At 40.1% G+C, this 21,471-nt stretch overlaps 1 protein-coding gene and 1 long non-coding RNA gene across 3 annotated transcripts; one reads left to right on the top strand and one right to left on the bottom strand.

The window, feature by feature from the left end:
• Positions 1–6,629: 6,629 nt before the first annotated feature.
• On the bottom strand, positions 6,630–15,758 carry ccdc3b (coiled-coil domain containing 3b). Its single transcript, XM_085159013.1, has 3 exons — positions 15,400–15,758; positions 11,697–11,871; positions 6,630–8,096 (listed from the first exon to the last, which is right to left on the bottom strand). The coding sequence occupies exons 1-3, from the start codon at positions 15,756–15,758 to the stop codon at positions 7,803–7,805; spliced, it is 828 nt and encodes a 275-aa protein (XP_085015139.1). The 3' UTR covers positions 6,630–7,802.
• A 561-nt stretch (positions 15,759–16,319) lies between these two features.
• LOC146518792 (uncharacterized) lies at positions 16,320–19,694 on the top strand. 2 transcript variants are annotated; one of them, XR_014874009.1, is made up of 4 exons: positions 16,320–17,381; positions 17,473–17,609; positions 18,494–18,550; positions 18,675–19,694. It is a non-coding gene; the product is annotated as an uncharacterized LOC146518792 (long non-coding RNA). The 2 variants fall into 2 exon arrangements; XR_014874008.1 differs by having other exon boundaries at positions 18,672–19,692.
• The last annotated feature ends 1,777 nt before the right edge of the window (positions 19,695–21,471 follow it).

Here is a 21,471-nt window from a genome sequence, read left to right as displayed (position 1 = left end):
TGTTTTAGTTGTAAAACCAAGTTGTTTGAATTTGAACAATCCCTGAGGTGCTGGAGCACGGTGGAAGGCTCGAGACTAAACTATGCAGTGAGCTCACCCTCCTCTTCATGCCCTGGAGATGAGTGACATATAGTTTGTGAACAATTCACTCACTGTGGATGAGTCATTTTAGCAGAAATGAGTGGGAATGGATGAAAAGGGCTTTCTTAGGAGTCTCATATTTAATAGTAGTAGCCAATAAAGCTGAATTCCAAGACAATATTGATGTGCAACGTGTGACGACTTCTCTGAAAAACATTGGCTGTATCCTGAGACCTTCTTGAAGCACTTACACGGTGAACTGTAGGCCCTGAAGCCGAAGAACCACAGTTTATGAAAAGCTGCAGCCCCTCAAGTCCTGCATGACTCTGCAAACCACAGTTGGTAATAATAAACAGGATGGAAAGAAGGATGAAAAACGAGAGATGGAGAGCATCTCGCAGAAAGAGAAGAGCCACTAATTTTCCACTTTTGGGAAAATTCAGTCTGCAATTAGGGTCCAACATCGCCAGAAACTTGACATCCATGTTACTTACATTAGCAATGCGGGCCCAGACTCCGGCCATGAGGCGACGGTAGACGAAAAGGAAAGCCTTTGTCAGGAGGAAAACACAAGCAGTGCAGGAGAGATGAGGTATAAAATCATTAGAGAGGTTTTTTCTACAGGTTTTACACATCTATAAAGGACGTTGACAGAGTTTGTGGAGAGTGAGTTGTTGTGAGTTGCCTGAGGTCACAGTGGGTGTTAACTCTGTGAAATCAGTGTCTGTGTGAATAAAATTTTCAGATAACCCACTTTTACTCATTCATTCAGGTCATTAGCACAAAATTGTGCTTACGTTAAAGAGCAGCCAGTGAAAAGCCTGCAGAAATGAGAGCAGACTGAGAGCTCCGTTGGTTTTAAACACACTGCGGTCCGTGTTCACTATGCGCTCTTTCTCAAGAAAACCGGCTTGAGCAGACACAAAGGACATTCTCAGCCCATTACACAAAACCATGCACACGTGCAAAATTTAAATAAATAATTTACTGCTATATTGAGATTATTGTGTTGAAATCTGGGGCAACACAAGACCTCTCTACAAAAATATGCACAATTCAAAAAAGAGCAATAAGGATAATACATAATGTTTGGTATCATGAACACAAAAATACCTTATAAAATTCATGGATTTGGTCCAATTTAAGTTAAAATTTATTTTGTCTGCTGATTCACATTATGTGTATATACATGTGCTGTTGTATAGAATAAGAATATCATCGTGTAGGTGATATAACAGAGTATTTATCTGGGGGCAGCACTGGATAAGCCACTGCTTCTTTCCTGCTACCTCTCGAACACCTTCTCTTTGTGTTGTACAGACCATTTTTATTTGTGTTTTCCATTTTCTGTTTGTTTTATTGAAATTGTAATTGTTCTAAAAGAAAGAAAGATAAAGAAAATGACTGCTTGTGCATTCACAGACTGCAGGTCTGAAAAGCTTTTTCACAGCGACCAGTTTAAGTTCTGGTGATATGTTCATGCTTATTTTACAGGATAAGTGTGTGCAGAAGGTGCAAGCAGTGCTATTGATTGCACTAATATTAAATCTGCTCTGACACGCTTAATGACTCGTGCCAATATTTTTTTTTAAATTGCTTTAAAAAAATAGCATTCACAGCTGTGTTTTGTTTGTGCCGTGTATAAACTGGTTTCGGATAAACATTATAACTGGGATTTAGAAATTAAGTCAAGATAGGAAAGATAGAAAGTCTAGGCTTGAGTTGCCAAGTATGGGAAAAAGAAAAGAAAGGCTCTTGCAATGTTTGCTCTCTCTTAAACACAATGGAAATCATGACCTGGTTGCTCAAAATCCACAAACCTTCTTCTGCAGAGTGACACGCTTGGTGGGTATAGTTCGGTGGCAGGGAAAAAAGCTCCTTCTATGGCAAATACAACCTCAAAAAGGAAAAAGATATATATAATTACATGGTGCAGGTCAAAGGTAAACATTTGTCACTGTGGGGTAAGCTGTCCCTTTAAGCTCTGCAAAAAATCTGATCCACTGATTTCTAAAGCTGTAACATCCAGCCTACAATTACTCATGCCTGCAATCAAGTGGAAGGATCCATCACTCTTGCATAGAAACAACAAAACAAAGCAAGAAAACAGTCGACCCACATCACAATACTGAATCAGCTTCAAATCCTCAACAATCGCTCACAAAAAAAACATGAAAAAAAAACTGTAAACATCCGGAGTGGAAAATATGGCAACGTTAAAGCAAACTCCCCCAACTATTAGATAGAAAAACAGAATAGCATTACTAACAACAAACACATGAACTTGAATTCCTCCTGTTTGCCTTATGGACCCAGTCAGCCCCCCAGACAAAGAAAGGAATCAGTACATACAAGTGCACCCAGAAAGAAAGGAGGTAAAAGTGGTAAGAGGAGAAGAAGCTAAGTGGGGAAAAAACAGTTATCAGTGAAGGTTAAAGCAGCAGCTTACCTTCAGCCAACTGGTAGAGGAAAAAGAAAGAAAGAAATACAAAGAGTTGGAAAAGAAAATACCTCCAAAGAAGATAAACTGTTTGTGCCCCTGAAGCGATTTCCGAAATAAAGATGTGTGGTTTAGTCAGTATATGCAAACATGAGAAATTATTTCCCCGAGTGAGCAAAATCCACATACTCAAATGTGAGGCAGAGCCCATTCATGTGCCATAACTGGGCCAATGAATTTAATCTGGTGTTATGGCCATTATTGTAGGCTTAAAGTGAAAAAAATGATGAGCTCACTATTTTTAGATTGCCAAGACATTTGTGCTGCAAATTGCCCTCAACCTCGCCTTTATATCAAGATTGATCTTAAAGCTCACAGCTAAAGCTAAAAGCGTAGTATTGTGATTTAAGCTTGTCTCTAGGTGCAGACAAATGCATCAGTCATTTTTATTGAAACAGATGTGGACACATGGACAGACAGCAATGAAAAATCGCCTCCCTCTTTGCCGAAAGTACAGCTGGTTAAGTGTAAGGAGATGTTGAGGAAATGTTTGTAGATGTTATTGTGGTGGGGGTTAGGGTTAGGTATGAAAGACTGAGAGACAGCTGTGTCTCAGTGTTTAGCCTTTCTAACAGTATTATCATAGATTTGGATCAGTCAGTTAGACCACTGTAGTCCTTAAAAAGAGTACAGACATTCATACTACAGAGAGGATGGCTGTTACCTAAAAAACTGATATAACCACCATAATATCACCTGTTGGTTTGTGGATGCCTCAATTATTTTAATCTATGTCAAATATTTATTTATTTATTTTTGTTTTTTGGAAGCAGAAGTAATAAGCTAATGCTTGTTAACTTGGTTAATTCACAGTCACAGAGGCCTAGAGACCAGTCGTCGACTCCCTGGCAACCTCCAGTCTTCTAGGAAAAATATATATTCCACAGCCAGTTGGTGAGTGGTTGCTGCCTGTCGCCTGGTGCAACAAAGAGGGTACTGTACCAGAAAAGCCTGATTGAAATTGTTTTGGTTGCTAGCAGATTGATGCTGCCATCCACAGTTTGCATGAAAAATGCCAACATGTCTGCAAGCACTTGTCACGTACTCTCTGAGCAGTAGAGAAACTTGTGAAAGCTCAATGCAAACTGGAAGCAAAGAACGTTTGCCTCCCTAGAGAATGTTTGCAGACGACTCAGCATCCTCTGTGCAAACTACAGGTGACTGGTGATCAAGGCTTTTGCAAGGAGGTATTCATTGCAACCAGTTTTAACAGCTGCCAGTAATCTCTGACAACAACTTGCCAACTAGTTGGGTCAGTAACCAAAGGTTCCCAGATAGCCACAAATTAAGCTTCACGCCTGTGTCTAAAGGGTCTAAGCAGGAAGCATCCATATACTCTATTAGACTAGAAACATAGCACTTACAGCCATTTATGTTGGCTTCCGCCTGTCATTCAAGGTGGGTATACCTAGCATAAACTTAGTCCTAATAAAACTAATACAATTTAAACTCATGAGTTATATATATGTATATATGTATATAAGTATATATGTATATAAGTATATAAGTATGTATATATATATAAAACACCTATACACAGGGAGTTTTAGAAAGGAAATTTTTTAAACATAAACTAAATATAATTATTTCTGTTTAAAAGGTTGGCATTTTAACACAGGAGTCTGTATTGTTTTCTGAGCCAGCCTCAAGTGGCCATTTCAAGAACTGCAGGTTTTGACACTTTTGACACTTGGGGGTGTGCTTCATTTTTCAGCTGTGCATATCTTCTAAAAGCTTAGAAATCTCCCAATCTAGTTGCACAGTCAGGTAAAAGAAATAATTACCTGAATTATTTTGTATTTAAAAAACAAAAACAAAAATCAGTGTTACTCCCATAAACCTAGCGTGCTAATCTTCTAAACAATGTTTGCAATTTCTAAACGATTAGCACATGAGCATTGTTGCTGTGAATAAGTGAATAACTGTGCTGTTTCTCACTCTCTGTCAGAAAACCACTTTTTAACTTCAAACAGCTCCTTATTCTGGTGCAAAGATGTCAGACAACAAACACGTGAGCAAATGTTTATGTGGTCAATACTTGAGCCTATCCCAGCTGCAAAAGGGTGAAAGGCAGGGTACACCCTGGACAGGTCGCCAGTTAACCCAACCCCATTACCTGCATGTCTTTGGAGAAAAAGCCAGAGGACCTAACCACTGCACTACCAACCTCAAGAGATTACAGCACTCACAGAATCACAAAAAATGTTTTAAGCCACTTTGCCTTGTTTTAATAAAGTTAATTTGAAACACAAAGCTCTGGGTTTCTTTGCTCTAAAGGAAAAACTGCATATCCAAGGGCCAACCCAGATAATTATCTACAGAAACAACAAAGTCAGTGTTAGGTTCTGAGGCTGAGAGTTAAAAGTTCTCTGCAGGACTTCTTTATGTGAAGCAGTAACAGACAGGGCAAAAGACTAAGTGTAAATGCTTGAGAAAATCTGAACTGCAAGGTGGGGAAAACAAAGAATAAAATGCAATAACCAATCAGAAAATATACAAAAAAACAAATAAAAAAATAAAACCAGAGAAAAATAACAGCATTTAAAATGGAAAATAGGGCCAGATAAACAAGCCATGTCCACAGATAGCCAGGTCCTGTCGAGGTGGACCACCACTGTGCAAACGCATTGCCTGACATCTGTTTTGCTGCTTGGTTGTGCACGGTGGTTTATGTTGAGAAAGCGGTGTGTGTATATCATCTTTGGCTCAGATCCATGGGATCTTGACAGTTGGCTGCAGGCAAGGTTGTCGGATGCGATGGTTTCACAGGGAGAAGAAAGAGTCAACAAAGCAAAGATGAGGAGTGTGGATCTAGTCTCTTTCTTCGCTCAAGAGGCCACGTAATGCTTGAGAAGAAAAGCGTCATGGTCTGGTTTACTGCAGAACAACGGAACTGCAAGAGACTTCCTGAAATGTGTCAGTTTTTCGTTTCTCCTCTGGATACACAAAGAGAGGGGAAGCCCCCCGCCCCGTTCCCCCCGTTTTATGCGACAGCAGCATGTGGAAGAAATTTGGTTCAGCTCTCTTGGAAATTTTGTTGAAAATTTCATCTGCCAAGACGATTTCGCATTGTATAAATGTTCATTGTGAAAGTTCACCAGATCCAAGGTGGACAAAAGGTTGAGAGCAATGGGTCAACACAGGGTTGATTTATTTTTAGGATTGATGTTTCTTTTGGGGTCTGTGAGAACTTTTGATTTATTAGCAGCGAATCACACTAAATATGTTGTGTATGCCAGAAAGCATTTATCATTTTTGACTGGAAAACACAGAAAGCAGGAAACATTACGAAATTAAATCATTACCACTCTGCAACACAGCTCTTTCAGTACTGGCTTTGTTCTGCTGTTTGGCTACATTTATTAGAAAGTATCAGCGTTGCAGATGAAAAGAACTTAGGAACATTAAACTCAGTTGGAGTTCTGAATGCAGTCATGTCAGGAAACAAAGACAAAGAAGCATGACTGCCTTAAACTGTTACATGAAACCTTTTTCTTCTGCTGCTGATTGGACAGATCTGGAAACCGATCCAGAGACCAACACTGCAACGCTGACTTTTTGCAAAGTTACAGTACTGTGCAAAAGCTGTGAGTCAAGCCTCATTTCTTTATATTTTCCTTCCAAGGAGCCAGCCTTTCTTGTCATTTTTAATTTAATTCAGGTTTCCTGTAGGTGTTTTTCTTTGGACATTGGCTTCTTTTTCACTCATTATCAACTCAGTCTTTGTACCTGACCATGTTATGTTTTTTTTTATTCAGAACTGGTGGAATTATAAATGCAGAAAAGTACCATCACATTTTCATCCATCATGCAATAGCATCTGTAAGGCATCTGATTTGCAACAGCTTGATTTTTTTGGCATGACAATGATCACAAATACACTGCTAATGAAGTAAAAAAAAAAAAAAAAAACACAGGGAAACTCTATCAGTCAAGGATTGGCCTCCGCAGAGCCCCACTCAGTTTTTGGCAATGTGTTGAAAAGAGGAAAATGATGAAGCATAAAGATCTGATTGACAAATGAAAGAAAAACCTCTGACAACTGCAACTTTCTGTAAAAATTAATTTATTCCAAAAAGCTACAGTCACTATTACAAAAGCTATTGTATCGGCGAGGCAAGCCAGGTGTTTACATTGTAGAGAGAGCAAGATCATATAAAAAGCAAATACAGAATGTATAACAAAAGCAACCTTTTTTTTCTGACACAGAAAAAGCCAAACCCGTACCATGCCAGGCTCACTGGCTGGAATTAATGGGTGCTCAGCACCCTGTTATATACGAAAATGACACCTTGATTCAGTACAAATCACAGATTAATGTGAACTTGGAAAAATGCACTCTTGGGGGAAACCCCCCCACAAACAAATACTGAATTTAAAAATAGTTTTCACACCTTATTCTTTGGTATATTTGTTGCTCCTCGTAAAGAGAACTAGATCAATATGCAGGCCTGTAACCACTTACCCCACACATGCTTATTTTAGCTCACTAGCTTGCACAGCCAGTAATTGTGAGCATCTGAAGTCAACCTAATGCCATGCACTTACAAACTTCTGAGTTAATAAAAGGTTATTTGTACCTCAGCACTCGCAGGAAACGTAGGATCATTTAAAACAATACATGCCACACTGTCACATATCCTCTCAAAAGTCAATGTTTGATTTGAAGAATTTTGTCAGCAAAACCAAGAAAAAAAAAACAAATTCTAAAATGTATACAATGCTTGTGTCCAGCACAGAAACAAGAAATATCAGATTTAGATATTTCATTTCCAATGTTTGAACATCATCTCCCTGCTGTTTGGGCATTCAAAAGCTTTGAACTATGAGCTTTCTAGTAGTTGTTTGTGCGGCCACTTGAAATAAACTGAAACAGTACACACTGGTATAAGTTGTGGGTAGATTAGGTGACAGTACAGTCGTACAGAGAAACAATGATGTCACTGGCACAGATCAACTGAACCACAAACTAAAGAGTGAGGCACTAAACTTTGTTGCATGAGCAAAGCAAAGGAATCAATCTGCGGGTTAAAATGAATGCTTCTTTGGAAATAAGGCGAATCTTGTGGAAGACATGAAGAATACAATGGCTTTCGTGCTTATTCAGAGTTCTTAGATCTTTCTGTCACCTCGCCCAACATTTCACTTGCTATTGTTTCAGTTTGATCTGCCACTAATGCTTCACAGAGAGCACTTCTCCGTCAGTTAACAGGAAGAAGCTCTAATTTTTTAGCTTTTTGGAGAGGGCCTTTTTAATCGGCTGGTTCTTTTGGTCCTGGGTCGTGTCCTGATCGGGGTGACTTTGCGGCTTCTTCGATTCGTAAATCTGTTTGAAGCTGAGGGTTTGCTGCTCTTTTGTTGTTTCTCGTTGAGCCTGGCGTAGCAGACGTTTCATGGTCTTCACCTTTTCTCTCAGGTGGCCGTTGGCTTTCTCCAAGGAACGCACTTTCTGGGAGAGGGTCCTCACCCTCTCTTCTTCCTCAAACAGAGCCTTCTGCACGGTGGAGCACAGCAACTGCGAGGAGAAGGAAAACAGAGCCAAATACGTTTGTATTACCTGAAAAAGCACGAGATGTCTTACACTAGGTAAACGTGAAAGGTTACAGTTAACCTCTCATTGAAGGCCAGTGTTAGCCTTATTCTGCAGGCTTTCCCACAAATTTTCATCCTGCGCTGCAACTTGAGTGAAATCATAGTTGGCACTTTATCCCACAATGAATCACGCTAAATGCTAGAGTCAAGTCAAATCTCTCTGTGATACATTTAAGATGTAACACCTACTAGATCTGTTGCTCTTGATGCCAGAATCTAATGAGAGATGTGTTTTTAGTGCCAACAGCTCATAGGTCTTCCAGTGTTTTAGCTTTTGTATAAACAGCAGAGAATTTATCGCTGTGTAACTGTGGCAGTGAACTGTTTTAAGCATTATCGTGTAGCACAAGTCCCGCTCTTTATGTAATACTGTGGGCAACGGTGCAGCTCTATAGCAACTAGGGAAAAATTATTACACAACATACTTTTCCCATTTCAGTGAGACACCACTGTGAGATGGAACCTGTGACAGACATCCAAAGGCCTGGACCATTCCTGGGTGAAAAAACGAACTCCAGATGCCTCAGAATGCATGCCTGTCTGCTTGAGTGTGGATTTCCGTAGCAGATCCTAATGCTTCCACATGGGCCAGCATGAAACACTGATGTAAATTCTCCTTCATCAGATAACAACCACTCATGGTTTTTCAGGAAATGTTAAAAATGTGCTGCCGGCTGCCTGCCCACATCGCTGCTTAGTACATTACTTCTCGTTATATTAGCTGTGGGTTTTGCCCATGTGCTCTTCCATATGTCCCAGAGCGAATTCTGTGGAAATATTAAACTTTACAATGCAAAGAATGAAGTTTAGGAGCTAAAAGAAATGTTTTATGACGCATAAAGTGTAAAGTGGCACATCTATGTTTTTGTGCACACGTTCAGTTAGAGGTGGACCAAAAGCAAACCTGCTGAACCTAGAACGGCGCCATGGATGGATTAGATGATAGCAGCTAGTGTGAAAAATTCACAAGTGTAATTCATCTTCAACATACTTTGTATTAAACTGTTAAAGTCTGTTGGGAAATGAACTTGGAGAGACATGAAATTCAAATTTGTATAATCAGGATTTGGGAGATATGGTTTTTCGGTTAGATCTCCTGTATGACACATGGTGTCAAACTACAGTTGTTAGGATTTATAAGAACGACGGGAAAAAAAACTTTCAGCTTCTGCAATATTTTTCTATTTGATTGCCATCAAGTGAAAAACTGATAAAATTAAGATGATTTAATTACAATTGTTAATTATATGTTTGTTTTTAATGTCTATTTAGATTTAATGTAAGGAACAAAATTTGTGTGTGTTGTTTTTCTTTGTACACCGACTCCTCCTACACAATAAAGAGCTGAGCAACCAAACTTGGCACACAGGTACATCTTAGGCCCCCAAAGGACTGCTATCAATTTCAGAGATTGTCATGTCATCAGGTTGCCTGGCAGACACATACCAGTGTGCTAAAATCAACTGTTTTTGTCTTTGCGTACGTACATCACCTCAAAAAAGCATCATATCATTTTACCTTCACGCCTAACAGCACAAACCGGCCAAACATACTGTAGCTTGGGCATGTTGTAGTGCATTAAATATATTCTGATGTTTAAACCCCAGAATGGCTCAAGCTCCACATGCAACACTGTTAAAATGATCGTGCCTGCCTCTTCTGTGAACCACACTTTTCTTCTTTCTTTCTGCATTTTTTTCTAAAGTTTCTCTAAAATGCATCCAACCAGCACAGACAATATCCAGGACTTCTAATGTGTCTGACCTAAATCTGTTTTAACCTAATTACTGAAGCAGTGTAGGATGATCTTGGCACAGAGCTTTGAATGTCCTTCATTAAACCTGAAGATCTATTCCTGAAGACTACTTAAAGAAATGACAAGAAAGCTTGATGAGAGAGTTCAGGCTGTGTTGAAGAATAAAGGTGCTCATAATAAATATTGACTTTCAAGCGTGTTAAAGTTTTTGGTGTGTATATTGTATTTTTTTTTTCAGATGTCTCAATAAATCACTTCCCTATGTCACATATTCCTAAGAAAATATAAACAAATGAGAGGCAGCTTGAGACTTTTGCACAGTTGGACCGTATGCAACCTGAAGCTGCGGTCTTCCTACATTGTGTGATTAGTGTTGGCTCTGTGTCCTATCACTGGGTCAAGACTGTTTTTGGCCCGTTAACACTATTATTTCACCATCAGTGTGAGAAACATAAAACTGTGGGAAAATCCCTGCTTCTTAAAATAATGTTTATGTTACTAATAACGTTTAGTGTTAAATCACAACATGACGTCACCCCATCTGATTTACTCCAGTTGACACTGGACTATAAGATGCAGGACATATTATCCAGTCTGATTTGACTTCAGGTCAACTGTCCAAACAACGGTCGCTGAGTAGCACTAAAAGCAAAGTCTGTTTTTATTTTCCTAGAAGGAAATTTAATCACCAGAGTGATATAACAAAGCGGCACCGATATTAAGACGTCACTCTGTAATTATAATCACAAGCCGGATCAAAAGAAAAAAAAAAGTTTTCCATTAATGGAAATACAAAACTATGTTTTCTTTTCTTTTCTTTTCTTTTTTTTTTTTAACCCATGGCAGATTCTTTCTTTTATGAGTAGTCAGCAAATGAAAACCAGACAGGAGTGAACTGATCTTAACCGGGAGGGGGGGGGTTATGCCAAAAGGTTTAAATTCATTAAAAGAGATAAAAGAGCGGTGAGCGGCTGGAAACCCTTTCAAAACTGACTCAGTCGAGGTTTAGGAGCAGCACGTGTAGACACAAACATGCTCTAATCATTTCAGCAGTGACAGCAGGGGTGTGAAGCGGAGACTGAGCTGGTTCATTAAGGTCATATTATAATCTCATGTGCATCATTAGAAGCATTACAAGAGTAAGAGTGTGGCACTGCTACACCACCGATCTGCAATCATGAGCTTTATTTTGTAGAAAATTGTCACTTACTTTGAAAATATTTTAATTATGTTTGTTCTACTTTATGTAGCGACTTTATTCAGGATTTTTTGTATGCTTTTGTCCTTTAAACAATTTTTATCTAGCCCAGTGGTTCTCGAGCCACTGCAGGGATGGCACGTTTGCTGATGCTATTACGCTAACCTTCATTTAAGTAAAGTTCAACTGCTGGATGCAGGCTGTAAATTGTGGGGTGTGAGGAACCAACCTTTGTCAGCCCCTGAAATGAGGCGTGCCAGAAAAAAGTTTGAGCACCGCTGATCTAGCCAAACTTAAAGAAACGTGCTTCTGGTTTCCCATGCTGTAAGAACACATTAAGGTCCTTTGAACAGGATGTCAAACTGAATACTTTTCACATTTACCACAATGCTTGTGGCTATCATGTCCTATAGTATACTTTTTTGCCTGAAGTACTACGTGGGAAGCCACCAGAACTTGCAGCAGCTAAATAAGAAAAACACTCCCCTTCTCACTAACTGGATTTAAACAGATGACTTCAAGAGAGTCAAACATCAAGTCTCTCTTGGTGGGTCTGAGTATCTGCATACCCGGCTGTCCTCCTGAGCCTCCCACTCCGGGGTAAAGGTGTGGACTTGAGTTCCAGGCGTGCAGTTGGAAAACTGGAAGAGGCTAGCAAACATGCGGTGATTCTCTGCGGTGTCGGTAAAGATGGGGTCCTGAAAGTTCACTCCGTGGGGGACGATGTTGTAATTCTCATCCATCCTGCACGACAGAAAGTGGAAAGAATCTGCTGATACAGCGACGAGCAAGAGTGAAATGTGGGCTTTCAGTAAAAAAACAAAACAAAACTCAAATATGTGGAAACAAACAGATGCACGCAGACAGAAGAATAGATTGTGTAACATTTAATTATCACCAGAAGTCCACTCAAAGCAAATAAATAGATTTGTGCAAAAATCGCTATAAGCATTTTGCACAAGTCCACTCACTCAATGTTTGTTTGTTGTCTGAGAATTTAGGCATTTAGTATTTGTATGATTTTCATATATACAATTTCTTTATCTGGGGAAAAAAAAGAAACACATCTCTAGAGAATTGTTAACAGGCCTTGCTCTATTTTTATGCAAATTCAAGCATTATGTGGATGACTCAAACCAGCAAATTACAAGCCAAAGGCTTTTACAAAGCATGTTTCATATCTTCAGGAAGTCTTGAAGCAGTGGGTTTCCATACATCTGGATTCCATCTCATATCCCTCAAGGGACATGAAAAGTTTGGCTGTCCCTATAGGAAGCTGTGTGGGTGTGTGTTGTATATGTGGGTATCTGTGTGTATGTTGAAAGAGCGAGAAGAAAGCTGATGTTTTGCTTCAACAGAAGATGTCAAAGGTGAGATGTAATCACAGTCACTGTGAGGTCTGAAGAAATGAAAATCCTTTTTCTTTTTTCTTTTTTCACACAGTATCGGTTTAGTACATGATCGAGAGTGCAAAAGCAGCATGCATACTTCAAAAACCTTACTTTGAGTAAAAGTAAGTATAGCTTTCTCCTCCTTCAAGGCTCAGTGTTAGGTTACCTCATTTATAACGTAAAAGTTACAAATCCTGAAAAAAATGAACTATAAGCTAAGGTTTTTGCATTGAACATATGGCTAAAGCAGAACACTCAATCTGGCTCATTTAAAGGTCCCGAGGGAGGTCTTCAGTTGCAGTTTTCTCCATGCTCAGCTCTGTCCAGGGAGCTTATACTCATGATTGATTGGAAAGACTATTTTAGTCAGAGACTATGCTTTTGGGGCTTTTACAACAGGAAATGAACATCCACTGGAGACTGTGATGAGAAGTTTTCAGTTTGGACTTGATACTATAGTGTCTGGGACTTGATGTTGTACTCCACTAAAACTAAACTGATCTGTTTCAGGTTCAGGAAACAGGAGGTGCCTCGACCTCGCACATAGCAGAACATGCAAACACAATTTGTTCAAGCCATCATCTCCCATCTAAACCATTTGATTTAATACTCTCTGAATATTTGGTTGCTGTGGTGTCAAACACCACACGAAACTGAGACTAAAACCTATTTCTTCTTTTTTTAGGGTGCTAAAAGAATCGTTGGAAAATAAATCAATTTGCTATGTTTGCAATCACCAGGAAACTTAGTTGGATTGTTTAAATATGTAAATATGAAGCTACTAACAGCATAACAGCATATGGCTTCGAATAAGCATCCTCTCACTCACCAAGCCTGTGCTTTCCAGAATAAGTAAAGGGTGTTCTTCTCCCCCACTTTCGCCAAGTGCACGCTCACAGAGGATTTTTGGATCTTTCTATTAATGCTTTATGTCTTGCTTAGTCACACACTTCCTTTGACTTTAGGAAATGCTGCTCCTGGCCAGCCAATTAACTCCCAGATTGCATCACCCCCTGTTAAACTGTAAGGTGAAATTTTCAGGCTTTGTTCTGATCTCTGCAATTTTTTTTTACATGAAGTTACGAGTCTTGCCACACACTGTCATTTGATATGTTGTTATGACAGTGTAATAACTGTTCCCATCCCAGTAATTACTTGGGTTCTTGAGCTATTTTTTTTTTAAAAAAAACATCTGTTAAAAGCAATACACTGGCAGTCTTTCAATCCTAGATGCCCTGAAGTTAAAGGAAAATGTGGGTAAACATATTTGGGGTTTTTCCTCCATTATATCTTTGGTAAACATTGACAAAGACCACTGTATTGCTTTACTGAAGTAATCATGGCTTTTTAATTATCTTCAGGTCTCCACTTAAACACAACTCTGTTGCAACTTGCTCTAGGAAGTTTCCGATAGCGGTCGCCTGCCCCGATTACAGGGATAACATCCGGATGGTTTTCACCATCGCAACAGGGGGACGGCAAAGCTGTCCATGAAGGTGTGATTAAGTCAGGCTGGTAAAACAAATCATATGAAAGTCTTTTTGCTATCACCACTCACAGCAAAACCCTATCACACATGTGCACGTAATTCTGCATATATGAGGTGTAACATGTGCTATAAAACATTATTGTTGTTGGCTCTGCCACATACCCTCATGTGGGACAGACAAACTTTAAACTTGAGGAATGCATTTTTAGTGCCCCTCTCTGAATATCCTGTCTCTTCATCTGTGAGTGAGAAATTGTCTCCAACTGGGGAGGCGTGTGAGCACACGCTCCTTTTGTCAGGTGACACACTGGTGCATATATGGAGGACAAAAGGTGGTCGTATTGACCACTGGTGTGCTCATAACTCTTCAAAAATTCTTTGTAGTTTACCTTCAAGCTCTTGGAAATGTCTGGCTCTGTAATTACACTAGCTGGAAAGCAACAGACGTTTCCTGAGCAACAGTGTTGTTTCTGTCCAACACAGACATTTAGGAATTAACCTGTTGCATACTTTTCTTTTCTTGTCTTTTTTTTTTTAAATCTGGAAATTGGTTGGTTATTCGGCACATTAACTGAATTTGGGATGGTGTCACAGACAGATAATGACTGAAAGAGAATATGCTGTATGGGGGACAGGTGCCAGTTATCTGCCTTTGAGTGAACTTTGAGTGCAAATTCACTAAATCTGTCAACAATACTTTGTTTCCATGACAGATCTCAGCACAGGCCTGATGAGGTGCTGGTTTTCATTGGAAAGAGTGCTACGTGCCATCTGTGGATTTTGCATTATTCATAGAGAATAAATCACATCTGCACTTAATGAGGATGAAGAAAACTTAAACCTGCTAGTTATTTTTCATCATATAAAGCAATGACATGGCTATTGACTAAACCTTTTGTTCTTCTATTCTTTAAATATTTAACTGTCTCTTGTGTCAAAGAGGACCTAAGAAAAAGATGGACAGGTAGCCAACTTAGTCAGGTAATCATCTTCTGATTCTGATGTAATGCAGTCAAATGCACATTTTGAAGTGCAGGTAAAGACCTGTAGGAGATCATCTGTCAGGGACAAAGCACACACTGCATATTTGAGTGTAAACATATAAAATCCTTAAACGCTGTCTCCCTTTGTCTATATTTCCACATTGAATATATAGGATGTGTGAAATTAAATGCAACATTTGAGCTAAGCATCTTGTACAGGAGGACCCGATTCCTAGTGTACCGTTTACAGTCTTCTTACCAAATTAAACCAGGCGCTTGCAACTTAGGTGAGCATGGTGTTAAAGTCTTAGGAGTGAAGCTTAACTGAGACTGGCATCAAATCAGACTACAGCTGTCTGTTATCACGCGTGATTAATGCCATACCAACTTTATTCATCTGTGAGTTCACCTTAGGAAGAAGTAGTAGTTGTTGTCTTTGGTGACGCTGTAGGAGAAGCAGGGGAAGTAACCGAGGCCGGTGACATTAAACCTGGAACCCGCAGGAACCTCCAGCATGCTGCCCCACGCCTGATCGCACAGGAGCTCAATCTCGGCGGAGAAGAGCAGGTCAGTGTCGTGCTGCCACGGCAGATAGTTATACACGCTGTACGACTCCTTGTGCAGCGCCAGCACCTTGGCAAACACTATGATCTCCGCCAGCTCGGCACGGCACGCTTCCGTCTGCGGTCTCCAGTCATGGGGTAGCTGACATCCCCAGCTCCCCTCGGGACGGACGGCTGCAAAAATAAACGCCAAAATAATCCACATGTTGTGACAACGAGGAGACAACCGTGAGTCAGGGAGGCGCACCAAGGCGCGCAGTGCTGGTGATGGATGAAATCACTGAGGGAAAAGAAGAAGAAAAAAAAGCTGCAGGGATTTCGCTACAGGCGCATACTTCCACCAATGCACAATTAATATTTAGTTTTGAGTAAGTTACTTAGGGAAAAAAAATGTTTTGAGCAACAAATTAATCCTGTGTATCCTTCACCGTGGTCCTACTACTGCCTCCAGCCACAATTCGTTGCAAGTGGACCAGCCCATTCACCTCAGCATCCCCCTGTAAAAACGCTGCCTCTCACCTTTAGGATGGCAGCAGGAGGAGCAAAGACAAAAAAGGTGCTCTTTCAGTTTCAAACCTACATTTTCCTGTGAAAACACAATAAAGGCTCGACCTTCAGTGCTGGTAAACTCGGGTATTTAAAGCAGCAAACCCATCGTGAAATCCCAGCAAACAATAGAAGATTACGGGTTTTAATTGAAACTCACTAAAGAAAGAATAGTGGCGCCCTCTAGTGACTATCCGCAAGATAGCAGAGGTAGAACTAGAAAAGAGTTGATAACCTATACCAGTTGCATGTCAAGTGGCAAATATCCAGCATCCATCTATCCATTAATCGTGGGGACCGCAGCCTAAGAAGGAAAGCCCAGACCTCCCACCCACTCCAGCTCATCCGGGGAAACACTGAGGCCGAGAGTCCTGGGAGGCCTCCCTCCCACTAGGACATGGAGGGAACACCTCGCCTAGGAGGCATTCAAGTAAGACGAACGTTCCACCCCAGCTGGCTCCATGCGATGTGGAGGAGTAGTGGTTCAGATCTGAGTTCCTCTCATTTACATGAATTATGTGGATAGTTTTATAAATGTCGATGATTTAAACAAACGAACCCAGTGTGGTCACAGAAATCTTTAGATGGAGTCATAATTGCTCTGAAAGATCTCTCTCAATCTGACGCATTGCTGTGCGAAGTGTAATTCATTTACAACTGTTAAAGTTGTATAATGAGAATTCCCAGTTTTGGGAGTATTTCCTATTTTCATTTTATACAACAGCAGCTTCCAAATGAGTTCTGCACAAATCCTGTATAATAAGGAAAAAACAACTGCTTTAACATAAATAGAAACTGATTCAGTCAGAGTAAATTTGTTTTTCTTTTATAACCTTTCACACACTATTGAAGAATTGCAGATTTGAACATTAGGTTTTAAAGGTCCATGACGTAATGACCTTCTACCACAATAGCTTCGTACAGAGTCAGTTAGACTGAGTCGCTCCTCAAACAAAGCTACTACTTTTTTCTCCTTTGGATAACTTTTATGAAGTGTTTGAGAATATTTTATAACTCTTAGACCTTTCCGATTATAGCTCTGATGTGCTCCTTCGCACAGTTCTTACTTCCCTGTCGCTCTGTGCAAATCCATCAAATTCTTGTTGTCCCTGTGGGATTACTGCTGGGGATGGTGGTGGGCGTGGGTATTTCTCAGGTAACAAACACAAAGTAGCAGCACCTGAAAGGGGGCACAGTATTCCAGCGTATGACAGTCTGCAAGAAGACATGGCGGTAAAGCTGCTGATTGTGATGCTCACGGTCAACTACATCTGTGACGGAGGTGAAATGTTTTTATGATAGGACAGAATATTTACATCTAGAGGAAATTTGGTGTTAAATTAATGTATCTGCCTCACCTGTTTGTGTGGCAGCACTGTTGAGAAAATCAACAGCGTCTGACTTTTTGCAAAAAACAAGAGAGGAGGAACCATCAAGGTGTTTCCCTGGAGGCTGCAGCAGCACCGAACTCAGTGAGGCTGAAGAGCTGATAGACGTGAACGCAGGAAATGTAAGTAAGGAGGAAAGTGCCACAGATTTACGCCCACACTTGTAGCTTATGTTTACTTTGATTTTAACAACTGCTTTTCTGATAGTAGACAATACAGACTATTTTGGAACTCTTAGCACGAAACAAGTGAAACATCTTCACGTGCTAAAATGTTATTGTTAGAAAATGAGCTGAATAACCAGCACATTTGAGATAAGGGATTTTAAGGGAGATAAGGGAATTTATGCTGAGACATTCTGTACTAATTACTGATGCATTTCCTTTTCATTGTTTCGTTTTAAACTGCATGTAGAGTGTATGTCATCTACAGATCTTTCATGCCACAATCCTCTCTGCAGTCCTCAAAAAACAAAAAACAAAAAACAAACAGACAAAAAAACCTCCAAAACAAGTGTAAATGTCAGTAGCTGCAGACACTGTGAAGAGAAATATTTTAGGTAAAAGTAGGCCATGTCCCCATTTGGCCAGATGGACTTGAGATTCTATCCACACGAAAATAAACCTAAAGAACAAAGACAATGCCCAGAAACTGGACTCCTAAGTCGAGAAGCACTCCTCTGTTTAACCAGCATAATGTGTAACTTAGTCAAGCAAGTCACTGAGACATGTATCATTACCGTGTTCCTACATACCAGGCCTGGAATCTGAAGACACCGCGAAGCCCATTAACACTGACTTTGTTACTTAGTGCATTTGCTACACGTATCAGATAACCAGCGTGAAAGCCAGCAGAGAGGTGGAATGTGATTAAGTGGGCTGTCTGTCATGTTGTACACTTGGGTATTTGTTGTGTTGCTTTGCATAAATCTAACCCATACAGCATTATTATTATTAACAGAGACCTCTGCTAGAGAGAGCTCATGAATATAACAACTCATTTACAGGAGGAGAGTTCCAGCCTGCGGTATAATGGAGATGCTTCCCAGAAGGACATAAACTATGTAAGCTGTAATTACTTGAAGTTGAATTCTGCATTTATTATCCTATTAAAAAGAGCAAATTTTTTTACAATTCACAAGAGGTTTGTGAGTAGAGCCTGGCTGAAATACTGTTGTCCTGTAGCAGAGCCCTGGGAAGGAAACTGTGGTGGATGAAGGATCTGGGATGTAGCGAAGAGAGAGCAGAGAGCACAAGATGACCGTGTTGTTATTGGACAAAAGGAAGCTTGGGTTTGATTGATGATGTTTGATTACACCGACAAAAAAATATACAAAAATGATTACAGCAGAATATTATCAATAGTCTTTAATGAAATACAGCATAGAGGCATGACATATTTGACTAATTTTGCATGTTATACCAGATACAGATATGTGTGCACTATTGAAAGTCAAGTCTTCAAACCAATAATCATCTTTCACGCCACCTTTGTGTTGTGTTTCTCAGCGCACGTAATTTTTCAGTGTTGTTTTATTCCCTCATAAACTGAGATCTACAACTGTGGTCAGAAGTTTACATATACTTATCATGGGCTTAAATGTTATGGTTATTTGGTGCTTTTAATGTATTCTTTAAATTCTTTTATTCTTATTCTTTTGTTTTCAAAGTGGAATAATTGTAAAGGTGTAGTTGAAGAATGTGGAGGGAGCAGTCAACCTGATTTGCAAAATCAAATAAAGCGTGCACATATTAAGCAGCAGCTTTAGTTTACCTCAGTTTTAAAAAATAACACACTGACACACTGCAAAGTTTTAGGTTTTGAAATAAAGAAGAGAGCTTCTTTTCACATTGAACAAAGGATCCACAAAAGAAGTTTTAGGGGTTTAAATGTACTTAATGAACTGATTCTGATGCCTGGCACTAGAAATGATTAATCCCAAGACTGAAAGTCAAACATCTGCTGTGCACCAACCAACCACCCTCAGTGAGATGGCTGGGCTTAGGCTGGGCTGTTTGGCTTAGGAAGGAGTAAATCTGGAGTCCAATTAATGGAACAAGACCTCAGGTGTGGTATACAGACACTTTCTATTTAGAAAATCTGTCTATAAATGAAAGCTGATTTACTACTGTGGCTACCTTTGACAAAACTGGGACCCAGTTAAGATGATTCAACTGCAACACAAGACATATTATTCTCTAAGGTAAAAAAAAAAAAAAGTAGTATCAGGCTAAGTATCAGTACTGGAGCTCAGGAGAGCTGCTCTTACAAGAAATAGAGTAGATGTAGAGATACATACACCTGAGTACCGAATGGACTCAGGTGCAGACCAAGGTTTCCTTTCAAAAGATAAGTCAGTAGGTTTGTTTTTTTTTGTTTTTTGTTTTACAGAAAATGTGTGATCTATACAAAGTGCAGGGCTCCAGGAATCTGTGGGGGAAGAAAGGGAGAAGTCCACATATGAATGCTCCTTCGCTGTTTCTCCACACTCCTCGTCAGACACTCATACTTTTTGTCCCACACGCACTACGCCACTCAGCCGCTCTCAGACAATCCAGGACAGGAAACAGGAACAGTTCCAGGGGATTCTATATACAGGAGAAAATGGTCAGAAACAAGTTAGCGCTTTGCACGGAATAAACAGGTTTTGCCTGCGCTGCACTAAAACAGGTTACGCAATGATCCGGCGACGAGAAGCACAGAATTGTCATCTTAAATAGTGGCCAGGAAATCAGGCAGATCATCGGTAGGTGTGTAATCAGGCCAGGTGCGTGGGCCAGAGGCGGGAGCTCTGCCCAGGCAGACAAAAGACAGAGGAGAGGGAGAGAGAGCACAACAATGACAAGACCACACACATTTCTATATCGTTTTGTGTTTCAAAATAGGTGTGCCCTCTGGTGGACAACCTGTGGAACAGCAAAACAGCTAATACAGTCCTTATTAAAAGTTTAAGACCATTTGAAAAATGGCAGAACTGTTGTCCATTTTTGTAAACTTCTCTTCCCATCCATCCCCAAAGGTTATCAATTGGATCAGGGGAAGGCACAGGATTCAAAAGAGTGATGCTATTCTCCTGGAAAAAGTCCCTTGTCCTGTGGGCATTGTGTATTGTAGCGTTGTCTTGTTGAAAAACCCAGTCGTTACCGCACAGACAAGGGCTCTCAGCCATGAGGGATGCTCTCTGCAACATCTGGACATGGCCAACGGCCGTTTGACGCTCCAGCACCTCCTGAAGCTCCGTTGTTCCACTGAAGGAAAAAGCACCCCAGACCATTATGGTGCCCCCTCCACTGTGGCGCGTAATAAATATCTCAGGTGGGATCTACTGGTCATGCCAGTAAACGTTGGAAAACATCAAGGTTACATTTTTTCCTCATCAGAGATTAAAACTTTCTTCCACCTTTCAATGTCACATGTTTGGTGCTCTCTTGCAAAATCCAAACGGTCAATTCTGTGGCATTGAGGGTTGGGAGATCAGATATACATCCCCCCCCCCCCCCCCCCCCCTCAAATTCAAATATGTTCTTAGCCTTAAGACATTATTTTGAATATATTTTAGATATATTTTAGAGTTGAAATATTGATAATTTCTAAATACATCAAATAGTAATGTGGCACACCCAAAATGCATGGCCACTTTTGTGTTAATCACTTAATTTAATTTATTTAATTTGTTTATCAGTTATTTTCTGTGGCTAGTAATATTCAAAATGACTTTGGTAACATGACCAATTTAACAATTATTTTGTCACATGAACTGTACAGAAGGTACAAAAAAATGGAGCAACACCTCAGGTGGAACTATTATTTTATGGCAGGTGCAACCCAGTTGCTTTAGGGGGATGGACTTCCGCCCACTATTCAGATGCAATCTGAGAGGCAAACCGAGTGCACTGTCTTCATTGCTCCTGAACTTTACCTGTATTTGCAGGGATTTCTTCTTTGTTATTGTGGCACCATTCCTGGGGCCCGTAACAAATTGTG

Source organism: Neolamprologus multifasciatus, chromosome 5 (assembly GCF_963576455.1).
Source record: "Neolamprologus multifasciatus chromosome 5, fNeoMul1.2, whole genome shotgun sequence".
Lineage (NCBI taxonomy): Eukaryota > Metazoa > Chordata > Actinopteri > Cichliformes > Cichlidae > Neolamprologus > Neolamprologus multifasciatus.
The sequence above is the reverse complement of the archived record's forward strand: the minus strand, read 5'-3'. Positions and strand labels throughout refer to the sequence as shown.